This window comes from Mytilus edulis, chromosome 13, assembly GCF_963676685.1.
Source record: "Mytilus edulis chromosome 13, xbMytEdul2.2, whole genome shotgun sequence".
NCBI lineage: Eukaryota > Metazoa > Mollusca > Bivalvia > Mytilida > Mytilidae > Mytilus > Mytilus edulis.
Window position 1 is genome coordinate 73,121,227 of NC_092356.1, and position 17,480 is coordinate 73,138,706.

Sequence of the window (17,480 nt, forward strand, 5' to 3'; positions counted from 1 at the left end):
TTTTCATTTTATTTTATATTTTCATTTTATTTTTGAGACATGATTTTGAGTGCACGTGATTGTGTCTTGTTGTGGTCCAAGTTGATCATGGCCCGATTTTACCCGTAATTTTAATGATCATGATGATAGGATTATTTCCCTTTGTTATGGAAAAAATGGCGGCAAAATGTTTAGGGGTAAATTCAGTAAATAAATATACGTCATCAGGGACCGCCCATTTAGGGGAGAGCTTTCTGTATAACACTGAAGTTATATGCTCTTCTGATTGGCAGATAATGTTTGTAATAAATATTTTTTGGTAGATGGATCAAAACTAGAGTTGAAAAAAAAAAAAATATGCTGAATGTACTAATTTTTCCCCTTCAGGGTTGAAAAGTAATGGGGGTCAGTATAGGAATTCAGTGCGAATCTACATTGTTTGTAAACAAGGCCATGTGAATGCCCAAAAATGATGCATGACCCTATGTTTTTATTGTTGCAAAAGATAGGGCTACATTTGTACTTTCATGAATGATAATAAACTGAATTTACCCCTAAGGAAAATATGCACTTTTTCACTGTACTTGTCCAAGGCCACACAATAATCACAAAACTCATTTCCTGTAAATGTTAATGTAATGGAAGGATTTTGGAACCATTTAAAGCTGTTTTTTAAACAAATTTCTATCTTTAACTGCGGCTATCCAGGATGCACTCAGTGTACTGTGAGAGAAGCATGAAGTATATTGTAAAAATTTGTTTTTGTGTCCAGATTGAAAGAAATAAGAAATGAGAGTTATGCTATCAATGAAAGGCATAAATATTCTCCCCATTTACATCACATTTTGCACATATTTCTCCTCATAGTGTATAAAATCATATGAAAAAAATGGATTACCTCCCTTTGACATAGTGTTTTTTTTTAGCTGTGTTCCCCATGATAAGTTGTAGAACAAGTGGTAAATAAGCACTTTTCTAGTATTTTAACACTCGAATAATCTGACCGCATGAAGGTATTCATTTATTTTTACACAACGCCTTGCGTTTCTTTATTGAAAGAATATACTAGACAAGTTTTCATGATTACAGGTCCTTCATCCATGAAGCAAGTGTTGAAATGTTTGTAATTGGATTTTTATGTTAAATAATTTGCTTTTAAATATTCTAAATTGTTACTTCAATCTCCCAAATGTAAAGTTTGGTCATACCTAATCTTATTTTTTTATATTTGGCACTTTTTTCTACTTCAGTTCTAGCTGTCTAGTTTTGGCAAAGAACCCATCCTGATGTTGGGGTAACAGGAATTTCTGCAGAGTGATTGTCAATGACATTTTGTGAAATTTACAAGTAATTAAAACACAGATTTAGTATAATGAAACATAATTGTTGTTTTATTTGGTATGAAACTGCTTAAAAAAGCCTTTGAAAAGTCTTTTTGTGGTCTTTTCATGGTATTTAACCAAAAACTTCCATATAAGGAAAAAACTAACTAAGAGTACACCAAGACTTTAGTTTCTAGATGTACTTGCAATACTAGTCAAAGCAAACACAGAAAACAATTCATATTTATTAAACATAGTATTTTACACCATTCTTTTAAAAACAGTCAATGCGCAACTTTATATACCAAATATACATTGGCCGCAGTATGGGCTGTAGTATAAATTTTGCTCTATCTTTACAAATTCAGCATTTATGAAGGTTGTATTGAAACTGGAACTTGAAAATTGGATACATTACATGTTTATTACAAAAAAAGTTGGAAAAGAAGTAAAAAAGTCCCTTATAGGGGTAAATTCAGTAAATAAATATACGTCATCAGGGACCGCCCATTTAGGGGAGAGCTTTCTGTATAACACTGAAGTTATATGCTCTTCTGATTGGCAGATAATGTTTGTAATAATTATTTTTTGGTAGATGGATCAAAACTAGAGTTGAAAAAAAAAAAATATATGCTGAATGTACTAATTTTTTCCCCTTCAGGGTTGAAAAGTAATGGGGGTCAGTATAGGAATTCAGTGCGAATCTACATTGTTTGTAAATAAGGCCATGTGAATGCCTAAAATGCCGCATGACCCTATGTTTTTATTGTTGCAAAAGATAGGGCTACATTTGTACTTTCATGAATGATATATGAAAGATTTTAATTTCTAAAGGTAAATCAGGTATAAATTTATTTCCACACATAGATTAGCATTAAAGTCAATGGGAGATTTTTTACTGAATTTACCCCTTTATTTCATCACAAGAGTCTCGAATTTCCTTGAAACAGCTTCAGTTTATTTTTCACTTTAGGACAGAATTAAAATGGCTTAGGGTCGGCACTCAAACTAGGGTTGGTCAGGTAACCGTAAACAGACTCATATTTTTTGTTGGCCTTATATGCAATCTTTACCCCAAAAAAAATTGTTAATCATGAGTAGATGGGCTGCTCACCCTTATTAATCATCCTGAGCTTACATCTCAACCATGTCAACCAACTTTAAATATTTGTTTTTTTCTGTTTTAAATTCTAACTCAAAGCTATACTAACGTAATAATAACACAGTCTAGGTGATCTGTTAACCTCTCATCATCTGTCTTTGTAATGTAGGAAAAATCTGGAAACCGCCTCTGTAATTATAACAGAGATCAGATTACAAATAATTTTAAAGTATTTGGCATCATAATAGCTTGAATCTTTATGCTGATGCACCATTTACCATGCTAATTAAAATAAGATCAATATGTTGCCCCTTAAAAAGTTTGTATTTTGAAGTTTTATTATTCATATTATTTTCATTTTAATAATGCACTATAGGAAATTTCTTATCAGAACTATGGTCACTATCAGTTTCAATGTATCCTTGTGTGCATGCATATTTAGATTCTCTTTCTATGAACAATGCTGTCTAATAACCACATAACACTTACAATGTGCTGATATATTTTACCAATTCAGGAAAATGATCAGAAGAAGAACAAAGTGTTTGGCTATTAAATAACAATCTCAGAAAGGTATAAGCTTTTTGCACAAGCACAATATTATTCTAAAGATTTTTTTTATGGAAATTTCTTTATCTGCCACTGAGAAGCACTTCAATCAGTAAACTTTATAATAGACTTACATCATCATTATAACCCATGTGCATACCACAATCCATCATGATGTTTTTACCACCAATTGTCACCAAGATACAGCTCCTACCCACATCTGTAAATGGTGAAGATAAAATAGCAATAAAATAATTTAATATTGATGCAAAATTTCAATAGTCTATCATGCATGTCATATGATCATAAGGACTTCTTTTTAAAATCAATATTTTTTTGTAAGGTTAAAAGTGTATTCGTCATGTTCACTATTACATTGTTTCCAATGGATACATATATTGAGTATTTTCTAGTAAAAATGGCACCTCTTTCACGTATGGCTCTAGTTTTGTGACATTAATTCCAAAGAAAAAGCTCCAAATATACCATCTATATCAGGAAATTTGATTTTGTGTCTAATTTTGTAGTCCTCTAAATATATGTTATTTGGTCTCTTGTCATGAAGAGTTGTCTCATTGGCAACTATATGCATCATGTGCATACCACATCTTCTTTTTAAAAATAATGTCACTTTTTTAATATTGGTAAAATTATATTTTGTAGATACATTTATCATGTTTATATACATGTATATAAATATCTACATTTTGTATAATCTCTTGCTAGATATTTAGGCTACCATTGACTATTTACAGCTTGTTTAGTATTCTTAAACTTACCCTGGCCTGCACCTGCAAGAAAATGAAATAATGAATTTATATTTACGTGTACAAAAAGTAGTTAAAGTTATATATATTGTCACATAAAACAGATGCCAAATTAAGTATCAAATCTGGCATTTAAGGGGTTTTAAATAAAGTATTCATATTCAATTACCATAATCGGATCTGTATAGTACATGTATACAGATGTTAATGCTGGGAGAGACTTCTGAGAAGGGGGTGCAAATTATATATTCATGATACATGTATATGCATACATTGATTTTAACGATTCAATGAGTACCAACTAATAATAAATGCAATAAACATGATAAACATAGATCATTCTTTGTTTTAGCACTATTTTATCAACATAAATATTACAATTTATTCATTTATTGTGTATAAAAGATTATTCGTAATTTATCCCTAACCCATACAAGGGGGTCTCATTGGTAGGGTATGATCTCCAATCCCGCTCAGGTCCGTAGCCAGGACTCGACAATAACGCTTGTCCGATTGTCCGGTACCAGGGAAAAAAAAGGTCGGACAAGTAAAAGCTATATCAAGCTTGTCCGATGGGACAAGTAAAATTATTCTGCAGAAAATAAATTTGATGAACAAAGTAATTATAAACAATAAAACAAGAAGAGAAGAGAAAAATAAAGTTTTAATTTGACATGTTTACTTGCAATCAAATATTTAAAACTGGTTCTTTGTCAGGTACTTTTTAACAGGTAAAAGACATACTATTCTCGTAAACCAGTCTTACTGATCCGAATCAGTTGCAGATAACGTAACTTTTTTTTTACAAGACAGTTGTCACCAGCTCCGAAACGATTCGGCTCCAAGTTTTATTGACAGTTTGGCACCCTACGAGACATATTTAATAGACATGATTAATAGACAGTTTGGTAACACAGACATATCGGGACCAAGACAAATCTGTACATCGTTTTTCTACCTTATTCTGTTGCTTTAAAATAAATTATACCGGTATTTTTTTTTTTAAATTCACTAAATCATATTTGATCCTATGTAGTAAAAAACAATACTTGCAATACGGTGACCTATAGTTAATTTCTTGCAGAGAGTTGTCTCATTGGCAATGATAACTCATCTTCATTTTTACAGTCGCAAATGCAGTTTTACTGGCGACGCGTAGCGGAGACAGTAAAACGATATTTGCGTCCGTCAAATCAAAATTGACGGTGGCAACTCTTCAACTACAGTACTGTTATTCCGATTCTAATGCATTACAAAAAGAAAAAATGCGATAAAACTTGAAAAAATGTCTAAATTTGTCAAATAAAAAAAAATACACGAAATTTCATGAATGATTTTGGCACAAAGACGTCATGGCTAAACCTGACGTCATTCAAATGAAAACTTACAAACTGGAGGTTATTATTTTACCCGTACGCTTCAAATTCGGATAAAATTACATTAAAACGGCGAATTCGAGGTAGCTGTTGTTTTATTTTCGATTATATAGTAGTAATCGAACATTTGTTGATTTATTAATTCAAAATGGCGGGCCCCTCCTTAGTTACGCCTGGTCAACTGTGGATTTGACGGCAACTTTTAGCCAATGAAAAAAATTGTTACATCCAAATTGCATTAGAATACAAAAAAGGTTATTCTTAAGATTTTTTTGGAACAAGTTACAATTTCATTCGGACAAGTAAGTTTTGGTATGTACTTGTCCTACTGGACAAGTTGAAAAAAAAGTTATTGTAGAGGCCTGGTAGCCAGGAATTTCCAAGGGGGGGGGGAGGGGGGGTATTTGGACTCACAAATCACAAACTCGACTTTAACAGTCACAATTCGAACAGAAAGTTGACTTTAACAGTGCTTATTTGTTTTCAAGTCGTCCGAACCCCCCGGCTACGTGTATGCCGCTTATTGTTTAATAAAAATTCTGTATCCGCTCGCGATCCTCATTACCATAATAGTGCATTTTATTTCCGTGTCCCGCTAGTCCCAATAATTATGTCGTCGGGGTCTGGCAAGGCTATTTTAATTTTTCTCTGGGACGTCGTAGGGAGGCGTCCCAGAAAAAAAATTAAAATAGCCTTGCCAGACGTCATAACTATTTGGACTGGTGTCCCGCCAGACATTGTTTCCCGTTTTCATGCTTAATTATTTCACGTGTCACGCTTTAAAAAATTCTGCCAATCCTGCATCACGCATAACCCCAATGGTAGGTACACAAACAATGTATTGATATAACTGCTGACTGGCATGATATAATTATTTTCATAACTTTGTTTGGACTCAGATCACTGGTCAAGTAACAGAGAAAGCTGTGACATTTGATTAATGCTTCTGTACATATTGTGGAATGACAACATAAATTACCTAGTGGTGTGACTCGAATTTCTGTCATTTTCAAATAGTTATCTTTATGTTATGAATTTGGGAGATAGTTCTGCTTTTTTGAGCTGAAGCATGATACGTCCGGAATACTTTAACCGTATTCGCTCTAAAATTAGTCAGAACCAAGTTATGTTCTAGAAAGATTGTACTTTTATAGAATCATAAAAGATACGTGAATAAATTTGTAATTTTAAACAATATAAAACAACAACGTTCTCATGTCTGAAAAATTATACGACGGAAATGTAAAACAAGAAATTAACACAATATGAAGCAAGCAAAACATAGAACAAAACTCAAACAAATTTAATGCTCTTTTTGTATGTGAATGTCATTTTGTTTTAAAAGGGTTGGTTGTTACAGGTTGCTATTTTAAATCTAATCCTGTAAATAGTTATACCATAAAATACTCTCAAAAGAAACAAACCTGCCAATTCTTATTTACTTTATCATCGCAACAACGTTTTAACTAACGTTTTTTTTACCGTGGCTAATCAAGATTCTCTTGCTTTGTTTACAGAGACAACAAAATATTATTTCCAACAAAATGGCATCGCATGACAGTTTTGATATCGAACGACTTTATAAGTTGTTCCATAGCTGTATAAAAGATGACGACACGATTGATATGGACGAATATGTGAATGCATACGAAGAATTATCAAAGTAAATTATTTAAATGGTCAAGGCTATATTTTTACAGAAACTTTCGACTCAATTTCAAGTCCAATAATTGACATGTAAATAGATTATATGTGGAATCCGGGTCCGTTCGCCCTGATGCATGTTCGCCCTAATACCTGCTGTGTCTGTTCGCCCTTATTTTTTTTTTTATTTTTTTTATATATATACATTTGTCTTTTTGCAGAATGTTTAATATCATGAATATGAGGCAGGCATTACCTTAGTCCAAATAATTATGACGTCTTGAAAGGCTATTATAATTTTCGCCTTACTTCGAGTCAAAGAAAAAAATTATAATATGGGGACGGAGTCCCCAATAACAGTAGAAAATTCAATAAAAAAAAAATACGGGAAAATTTCCCAAATTTTTCATTGTACTAATGAACTCAAAATCGTTCAATTTTTTTTATGTCATGTTTTGAAATCCCGGACATGCGCAGAAATGTACAATGTACTTTCTTTTTCCGGTCTCGTTTGTATGAAACTTTGAGTAAAATATATATTTATCAGTCTAGTATAAAATAGGAAGGAACGCGCAATACCAATTTCATTTTTAATAATTCCTTGATATGAAAAAACGTTACCTGATGATAGCGTTTCTTTGTTTACATTGCATATGACGTCATAATTTAAATAACGTCACAACTAAAATCCCTAACAACAGAACCAAAATCGGAAACGTTACGGTATTTCCGTTTCTTTTTTTTTTAACAAATATTTAAGTTACAAAAAATAATTCATACAGACTTCGTCCCCATTTACAGGTAATGCCTGCCTCATATTAGTCTTCTGATGTTGGATAAAAGCTCTACAGAGCTTATTTTGTATTGTTATATGTATAACCGACTTTAAATAAATCTTTTATGCTGTCATAATTATTTGGACTAGCATTACCTCTGAAAGGGTACGAAGTCTGTATGAATAGGCTATATAGCTATTTGCCAATTCCCGTAATTGACCCTGTTTTTAGAGATCCCTAATTTGGTTGTCTCCCTTATGACGGACATTATTTTTTATTTACAATGGAGAGCAGACAGAGAAAATTTACCTGTGCGTAATGTGAGTAATCTTTAAGGTTTTTAAATCTTTTAATTACATTTATTTGTTGTTCAGCTAAATACTTTTGACATCAGAAATTATTTTTCGTAATAAATTAGTTAAACCGCCGATACATCACTTTCAATTCATCATGCTTTGCATTGGCAAAAGGTAACGCTTGTCCCGTATGGAACCAGTCTATGTTTGACAAAGGGAAGTAATTTGTTTAAAAAGTGTGTTATAATAGAATCAAATCGGTAATTGGCAAATGGACTATTGAGCGTATGAATTATTTTTTTTTTTTAATTAAGACATATTTTACATGTTACTTTAAAATCTGTTAAAAAAGAAACAGAAATACCTAACGTTATGATTTTGGTTCTGTTGTTCATGTTGTTAGGGATTTTAGTTGTGATGTTATTTTAGTTATGATGTCATTTTCAATGTAAACAAAGAAACGCGATCATCACTCAGGTGATGTTTATTCATATCAAAGACAAAGATCAAATTATTACAAATGAAATTGGTATTGTGTTCCTTGACTTCCTGTATATGTTACTAAATTACTCAAAGTCGCATGACAATGAGGTGTGTAATATATTTGCTATGTAATAATACAATCCAGTTTCTATAACTAATTTATTAACAAGTACATGTTTGATGGTCAGACTACAGAATGACAACATGTGTAGAAGAACTTCAATTGATCTATTTAATTATGTTTATTTAAGAACCTGCAGACATGTGAGAGTTGCTGATCTGTCAATTATAATTACTGTGAGGTGAACATTAAAACAAGGTGTAAAAAGGAATAGGATTTCTACGCAAATGCTAGAAAATTGAAAAGTCTGATTTTTTTTTATCTATTTGGAGTTCATTAGCATGATTAGTATCTTCAATGAAATTTTCGTGAAATTTTCCCTATTTTTTTAAATGAATTTTTTTATTGATTTTTCTACCTTAATAGTATTTGTATAGAGTATATTTAAGTTTGTTGAAATATTAGCCGCTTATTTTTGTTGTTGCATGTGTTTTCATGATTTTCAAGAATTGGCATCATATAAATATCTCAATATAAGTTTATTAAACTTAAGCATGAAAACAGGAAATAAAGTCTGGTAGACATGGTAGAACACAGGGAAATTACATGCACTATTATGGAAATGCAAGGCCGTAACTACCCTTGAGGCAAGTGAGGCAATTGCCTCACTAAAATTTCGACAATGATTATTTTTTTTAATACATATATATATATATATAAATATAATAGTCATTTGTTGTTCTGTCTCAACCTTAATTTCTATAACTTGTCATCATTCCTTTTATTAAACTATTCTTCCTGTATATAATTCAGCATCTCAACGGGTGATGTTTCTCGATTACATTAACCTAGTAACGATAATCATCATGGATCTTTAGTTAAAAACAGGCTCTTGCAGAAAAAGGAAGGTAAAGAAGGAATAATTCTAGTAAACTAGTTTTTTGTGAACAGAGTCTGAATATTGCATATAACTTCATTAGAACAATCAAAACACGATAAGTAGACTGACAAATAAAGTACTGGTCTTCGGAAGGGGGCAGTCCTGTCTGCGTATTCATTTCTCCGTTTCACCAACTTTTGACAAATCTATTCATTTCACGAACTTTAAACTTTCTCTTTACAGATAAATGAAATATAAATAATATGAATCATGAATGCAAGGATTAGTTTTTATCCATGTTTCTTTAACCTTAAAAGTTGAAAGAATATCCCATATTCCAATTTGATATCAATGAGGAATCGAAGAACCTCTAACACAGGATTTTGTCTTTACTTATTCGGGACTACGGAATTTCATTTCTTTATATTCGGGGTTTCGGAATCGGACACCCCCAAACCCTAACCCCTAAATTTATAGATTCTGGAACTAAAATACCACGTATGATGGTGCTCACAGGAAAGCTTAATTCCCTTTTGCAAACAAAACTGTTACTACCGATGCTGCTACCGAATTGCTGATGGAGAAGGAATTGGAAGAAGACATTGATCATTGTGTTGATGATGATGTGCTACCTTTAGAAACACAGACTGCCCTGGAACAGCTGAAAACTTGGAAAAGAGCATGCATGAGTGGCGAGAGATTGTGCGGTCTTGTCATGCTCCATGTTCATCGCCATAAGGATATCAGCAGATCAAATTATGATTCTGAAACGATTTGATTGAACCGTCCATAGAAAAATTTTGAAAACTCTACTGAATCGATGTATGTTCTATGTTCTGGCAGCAGACTCAAATCAGTGATATTTGGATGATTATCGTACATATAAATTTAAAAAAGTTGTTAAAAATTTGGTGTTTGTAAAAGTATTAAAATATGAAAAATTTATATAAAAAGTGTCCAAATTCAAAACATTATCAAACTCTCTAAAAATGCCTAGAATGCAGAATTTTGCACCATTCATTTCATACTCTCAAAAAAAAAATTCGCCTAGCTTCGCTCGGCTCAATTATTTTGCCTCACTAAAATAAGATGCCTAGTTACGGCCTTGAAATGGGTCAAGTAGGATACAGGATTCTGGCAAAACAAAAAGCGGGATCATACCATTTTTCGAGTAGAAAAGTTGGTTTGTATGCACAATGGGGATAATGTTTTTCGGTCTGTGCTTCTATCTTACAGTCCTGTTTCAGGTTCTCTAAAACATTTGGTCAAGGTAGTTTTTGATGAAGTTGTAGTCCAATTAACTTGAAACTTAGTACACATGTTCCCTATGATACATACTATCATCTTTCTATTTGGAAATGATTTATAATGTTTTAGTCAAATCTATGGCCTAATGGAAGTAACTCCTGTTATAATTGAGGAATTTATGTGGTATGATTGCCAGTGAGACAATTATAGTCCAAATGAAACAGAAATGAACAACTATGAGTCACCATATGACCTTCAACAATGACCTTAACCTTTTCAATATAGTCAGCTATTAAGCATGTTAGTTTAGAGCCTAGACATTACAAAATTTTACACAATTCAAGTTCTAAAACCAAAAGTATCATGATCATTAATCATTATTAATTTTCTTTAAAATCATTGTTATTATTGTTTTGTAGGTTGTTCGGTATTCTTGGTTCCGTGTTTAGCTTTGTGAATTCAGATGTTGTAGAAAAGGTTGGAATTTTACGAGACTATAGAAAATCTCCTGAAGCTGCAGATTATGAAACATTTGAGAAAATGATAAAGTATGAAGTGGCCAATAAGATAACAGATAATAAAAAGAAAGCATCAGGATCTAGGACATTGTTACGACTTCATCGTGCTCTAGAATTTACATCACGTTTAATGCATGATGTGAAAGCAGCTGACGAACACGGGAAGATGTCCCACATTACAAAGGAGGCTTATGATGCAACATTGTCTAAACATCATCCATGGTTGATACGAAAGGGGGTTCACGTAGCTGTTTATACCCTGCCAACTAGGAAGCATTTTATAGAGAAATTACAGGCCAAGGACCCGGTCCAAGGGTTGGAGTACTTAGGAAAGACTGCTGATATTCAGCAGAGGATATTTGATGTGACAGAGGCTATATACACAAGAGAAAATCTACATGGACTACCTTAATGTAGAACATTTTTTTAGTTTCTTTAATTTACATTAATTTTTTATTGTTTTTTTATTTTTCTCCTTTATGTTTGTAATTTTCTCCTAGTAATGTACTGTAAAAATGTTTTTGTTCTTGGAATCAATATTTAAGCTTATTGTGATATAATTTGTATGTTTATTCTTTAAAACTACAAATAAACCTTGTATAAAACTGTACTCTAGCATGTCTAGGTGCTGAAATACAGCATATCTCTAATGTCAGATGTATATGTTATAAACTAAACTAAGAACTAAAAGCTTAAACAAGACATCAAAACAGTTAAAAATAGTTATAGAAGTATTTGACTTTTAAATGTATGTAGACTTAATACAATGTTCTTTGGGACCATCTATTGCATCATAAGAATTGTTCTATTTATAGATCTGTAAACACATTATTTTGTTTTTGTCTTGTCAGAGACTGTAATTCTTCAATGCATCTTCTTCATGTTTATTTCCAGTCAACTTTCTAAAGTTCTAGATATGATGAACATTTATCATACTTGATTTTAGAAATATTTTGATCAATTTTGTTATAACAGACATGACAGATTTGTCATCAGATTGTTACTGTAATCCAGATTTTATTTATAAAATAATCAAAATTTGAATATGGTAGAATATATTTGGAGCATATTTTTTTTAATATTCAAAATTCTTTAAAAATAGTAAAATTATTATTTTATAACCTCAATGTGTCAAAAAGGGAATATAATAATAATCTTTATTGTCATATTAAGGTAGCACAATACAAAGATTTTATAACTCCAACTCCCAAGTTTTAAAATGCTGTAACTTTCTTAATAATGCTTGAAAATTTATAAAAGTGGTAGTTTTGAATAGCTAACAGATTACTCTTTCAAATTAATGCAATGTTAGTATCATGCAACAATCATGTAACCAATTATAATGTTAACTGTGTCTAAAATATTTTTCACCAAATTTACACTTTCAAATGAAATTAGCTTCTACATAGGTATCCCTAGAGGGTTGATTTTATTATATGTTGTTCCTATGGCCATTATCTACAAAAGGGTGTCTCAGATTTCAGATAGAATGTATAGAACAAATTTTACACCTAATTAAACATTATTTTCTTTTATGTGGTTAGGATGTTTACACTAATTAGAGATTGATGAGAGAATGGAATACCATAGAGACAATCTGAGACACCCTTTTGAAGCCCATGATGTGTTGATTAAGATTTCGTTAAAATTTTCTGTATAGTTAAAGAGATGATAGAGTTAAATTCATTCAAGTGAACTTACCCAGATTTTGCCACTAATTACATAATAATTGATTACATAATGATTGCATAATAAAAATATTGCATTCATTTAAAAGATTAATCTTTTATCTATCTATGCATACCTCTTTTATTATTTTCTATGCATTCATAAGAAAGTTACAGCATTATAAAGGTTAGTGATTGGAAGTAAACAAATCTTTGTATTGTGCTACCTTAACAAATAAAAAAACATATTTGTGACAACTGAAAAAAAAAACCAACATACACTTGTATATTTATAAAAATGTCTTTTTGACAGAAGAGGGAATCAAATAAACTAACCAGTTATGTATGCTATATATTGATAAAAAAGTGTTATATTTTTTTGTGAAATCCTTGTTACATTCCATTTTTGTACAATGGATCTCTGACTTAACATGATCTCTAATGACTAGACTGAGTCTGTGTAAAAGTTATGTAAGACACAAACCATGATATTGCTGTACACAAAAAATTAAAAATGTAATGACATTGAGAAATAACTGATGTGTTTTCCCGCGAGAATAAATTTGGTTATATTTATTTTGTTTAGATACATGTGCACTGTTAGCAATTCTGTAATATTGTATTTCATCTACTTTAATGAATGTATATTTATTTTAAGTACATAATCTTGCTGAAATTTAAATTTAGAACACTATTTATTAAAAAAATGCACCATTAACATCAGATAATTATTGTAACAGTCATGATAGAGGGTACCAGATGAAAAAGATTGGCAACATTTAAACTGTAATGAAAGATAGCAAGAACAAATTTCTGAAAAAAAAAAGAACAGGTTATATTTTATGCAAAGTTATTCATCACTTAGTAAGAGGCATGATAAGACCATTCATTTGACACCTGCTAATATTCATGTCTGACAGATTTATGTCTTATGAATGTCAGAAGGATTATATTTGAGGACTGATTTTCAAATTGGAGTGGACAATAAAAGTGACCATTTATATATATATATATAACAGTTTCTCCTTTGAAATTATGATCTAGATGTTAACAAGATATGTGATATAATTGTTATTAATATAAACAAGATATTTATTAATTATTTATAGATGTGAAATATTCAGAAGTGTAACCTATGTCATATGTTATTTAATCTTAAGAAGATTGTCTAATGTCCTGATGAAAGTGCAATAATGAGAAGAATTTCATGTTTCAAATAAAACATGTATCACAATAAAACCTTTTTGTTTGATTTTAAAACTGAAAGATAGTTTTTGGTTTTTCTATTTATTGTTTTTGTAAACCATATTCTATGAATAATGTTAAAAAAGTCTACTTTCTAAACTGATTTTTGTTTGTTACTGTGCCACCATTCATTCGAATATAAACATAATGAAAATTGGATGAAAACTTATATTGTCCCTAGTCACCAAAACCACATATACAAATAGATATTGAAATAAGGAGATGTGGTTTGAGTGCAAATGAGACAACTCTCCAACAGAGACTCAAGGACATGAACTTAAGCATGTCCATCTGTCCAACATTATAGGCATATTCATGCCTATAGTTATCATCAGCATATTATAAAGTTTAATCAAGGGTTTCATGAGCTTCAACAAATTCAAAAGATTGGCACTTCTAAAATCTATTTGGGGTTAGGCCCTTCAAAACGTATAGGATGATTGATTGATTGATTGATAGATTGCTGCCACTTGCACCACTATTAGACATATCATATTTTATTGATTGAGGAAATTGAAGTGCACAGAGAGAATTTCTATATTTCAGGAATAAAACTGACTTATTACCTAGTACAATGTATTTTTATTCCTAGATGATATACACACATTATAGAGCTTTCAAAACATTCTTGGATAAATGATACTAGTCAAATACATACGAGACATGCAACACAAAACACACATATGTACGTGAAATACAACACACACAACATATATACAAGTAGATAACAAACAAGACATACAGTGCAAACAATACTTAACACTAAGCATACAACACACAGATGGAAGACATACAATACACTAAATACACTCACAACATACTTTGCATACATGGCATACAATACATACCACACGCATAATATATTCAATACATTCAATACATTCAATACACACTGGCCATAGAACACACGCGATCGAGATATGCAATATGCACAAATACATATAATCTTGGATTATTATACTTATATAATAATATATCCCAGATACAATACAAACAATAACTTTGACATACAACATGTTATAGTATAGCAATACCTACGCTTGTAAAGCAAAAGTTCTTCTGAGGTGGATTATTTTTTTTATTTTATGACAAAATTTGTATAATAACACTAACGAAATGAATACCCTACAAAATACATACAATAGTAAGATTCTGAACGATTATCAAACAAATAATATAGTACATCATATACATACGTTTATATCCATGTTGTTCCTGAATCATAAGTGAGTAGCTCATACGGAAAGATGCTGTCTTATGAGTAATGTGCTGTTTTCAGATGGTAAATGCTCTATCTTGATCATCTCCTCAATGCCAATCTTTCTGTGGTTTTGGTTTTCCTTTGCATTTCGTCTTCCCTGGTTGTGTTGGCATGATGTCTGCTGATCTGGCTGGAGTTCTATATAAACCGGCGATATAACCCAACGATCGAATCCCAGAAATCGTCGTTACATTCTCTTGGGATGTAGGAATTGGCTACTTCGCAGAATCTATGTCTACTACAGATTGAGAAACTATGTGGCCGACAAACCTTACCTTCCTCTTGAAGAATAAACGCTTCATATGTGTTTGTCGTAATACTAACTTCAAGTTGTGTAAATGTTCCTCATATGTCTTGCCAAATGATTTCGTCTATTAATACGCAGCAGATCCTAAAGTAATACTCTGCGAAGCAGTTCTCCATCAGACTGGATTGTTGGTTAGTCCAAAGAGCATCATGTTATTCTAGTAGAAGCATTATGGTTAGAAGGTGAATGCTGTACGTTCCTTTTGTGGCTCATATATAAAACCCTGATTATAATCAGACTTCATATTCATTGTAGTGTACTTCCTCCAAGACAATCAAGAAGCTCCTCGATTCTCGGCAAGTTGTAACTATCCTTTTTGCTTATATTATTGAGCTGACGATAATCAACACATACCCTCAGGCTGTTTCTTCCTCACCAAGACCATGTTTGATGCAAATGGTCTGCAAGATGGCCTGATAATCCAAGAATAAAGGAACTGTCGAAGGTTAGACCTAACCCAGTCGTAGGCTGAAGGTGGGATTCTCCAATATCTCTGTTAAAAAGGTTTGTCATCTATCAGACTTATGGGATGCTGCACAATATTTAACACTTACACCAGACGCTCGTTTCGTCTACAAAAGACTCATCAGTAACGCTCGAATCAAAAAGAATTTAAAAGGTAAAAAAAAGTACGAAGTTGAAGAGCATTGAGGACCAGAAATTCTTAAAAGGTTTGCCAAATACAGCTAAGGTAATCTATTCCCTGAGACAGAAAAGCCTTTAGTTAGTATTTAAAAAAATCCAAGTTTTGTAAACAGTTAATAATTTGTTATTATGAACAAATCAATGATAACTCTAGTCAACACAGAAGTGATACCCACGGGAAAATAAGTTCCACCAGCAGTGGCATCGACCCAGTGGTTGTAAATAAACTCATCATCGATAGTATCTCTTTCTCAAAATATGCAGTCACTGGGATGTATGAGTTATGTTGTACATGGATACTCTCGTCTACTGCGCTTTTGATTCATTATCTGTTGTTGTGTTTTAGAGGTCTAGTTCACTTATTAGACTACAACGGAATGTAAGGTATCATTGTGTAGTTAGGCATCTGTTCTGCAGAAGTATTTTTACAAGTTCTTGTCAAAAAGTGTCCACGATTGCTGCAGGAGTGTTGGTCCAAAGCAAAAGTAGTGCGTCATGGCTGTATCTGCTGCTGTCTGATACTTACAATAGCATAAAAGAGTGTTTCTTCTTGTGTACAGGTATTTCCAATTCAACCTCTGTATATCCAAGATATGGTAACTCTTGATCATCAGCGCATTCAATGTCCAGCAATGTACTGATGTCCAAGTTTATCAAAGGTGCTTACTATATGTTCCCAAACAAAGCAATTGAGTCAGTGTCTATAGAAGTGTTGATGTTTCCTTTCCGTTAACAAAAATCTGTGCTTCAGTTGGTGAACCTAAAAGTCCTTAACTGCATGGTGCATTAACTCTGTTAACGTTGCTTCTGGAAACTTGTTGTCATGCTATACCCATGAATGTTTCCCTCATCCTGCCAGTTTCAATTCTTTCTTCTGTATTCAAACCTCGCATTCTGCCTTCCTGTGTCAAAATTTTCCACATGCATCTCCAACACGCACACTAATCTCTGTTCTTCACTTGTGGTTATTGTCTTGTGTTGTTGTATTGATTTCTGTTGTGTTGTCCATTATTCTTTTCGTTACCGTTCTGTTGTTGTGGTTGACCCTTCCATGGTTACTGTTGTTGCTAAGGTGGTATCTGTTGTTGCCATTGTTGTTGTTGCAATTAAGATGATCTGTTGTATGTTTGCCTCATAAGTCTCCATCCTATAAACAAATTTATGTATCATTCCTTTGAGATCCTTAAATTCTGATGGTGATTCTTTAACTTTAGTTGTTGCCTTTCTAGTATGTAGCTTATATGAATTTGATGACTCCCTCAGTAAATGACCACCCTCTATCGGGCGTATGTCAACTCTAAGTTAATCAAAGGTCTTGATAGTATCACTCTTGTGGCCGGATATGTTTCTTAAA

General features: G+C 32.1%; 2 protein-coding genes across 2 annotated transcripts in view; one reads left to right on the forward strand and one right to left on the reverse strand.

Annotated features, from left to right (window-relative positions):
- The window catches only part of LOC139501824 (integrator complex subunit 11-like), a 33,212-nt gene extending 27,037 nt beyond the window's left edge, over positions 1-6,175 (reverse strand). The window contains exons 1-4 of the mRNA XM_071291041.1: positions 6,075-6,175; positions 3,732-3,743; positions 3,087-3,172; positions 2,513-2,592 (exon numbers count right to left, since the gene is read on the reverse strand). Of these exons, the coding sequence (XP_071147142.1) occupies positions 2,513-2,592; positions 3,087-3,172; positions 3,732-3,743; positions 6,075-6,102 (206 nt within the window). The 5' untranslated portion in view covers positions 6,103-6,175. The remainder of the gene's footprint in view (positions 1-2,512; positions 2,593-3,086; positions 3,173-3,731; positions 3,744-6,074) is intronic.
- Positions 6,176-6,601: 426 nt separating this feature from the next.
- On the forward strand, positions 6,602-12,173 carry LOC139501831 (ceramide-1-phosphate transfer protein-like). The gene is made up of 2 exons (XM_071291054.1): positions 6,602-6,758; positions 10,903-12,173. The coding sequence occupies exons 1-2, from the start codon at positions 6,640-6,642 to the stop codon at positions 11,411-11,413; spliced, it is 630 nt and encodes a 209-aa protein (XP_071147155.1). The 5' UTR covers positions 6,602-6,639; the 3' UTR covers positions 11,414-12,173.
- Positions 12,174-17,480: the final 5,307 nt, after the last annotated feature.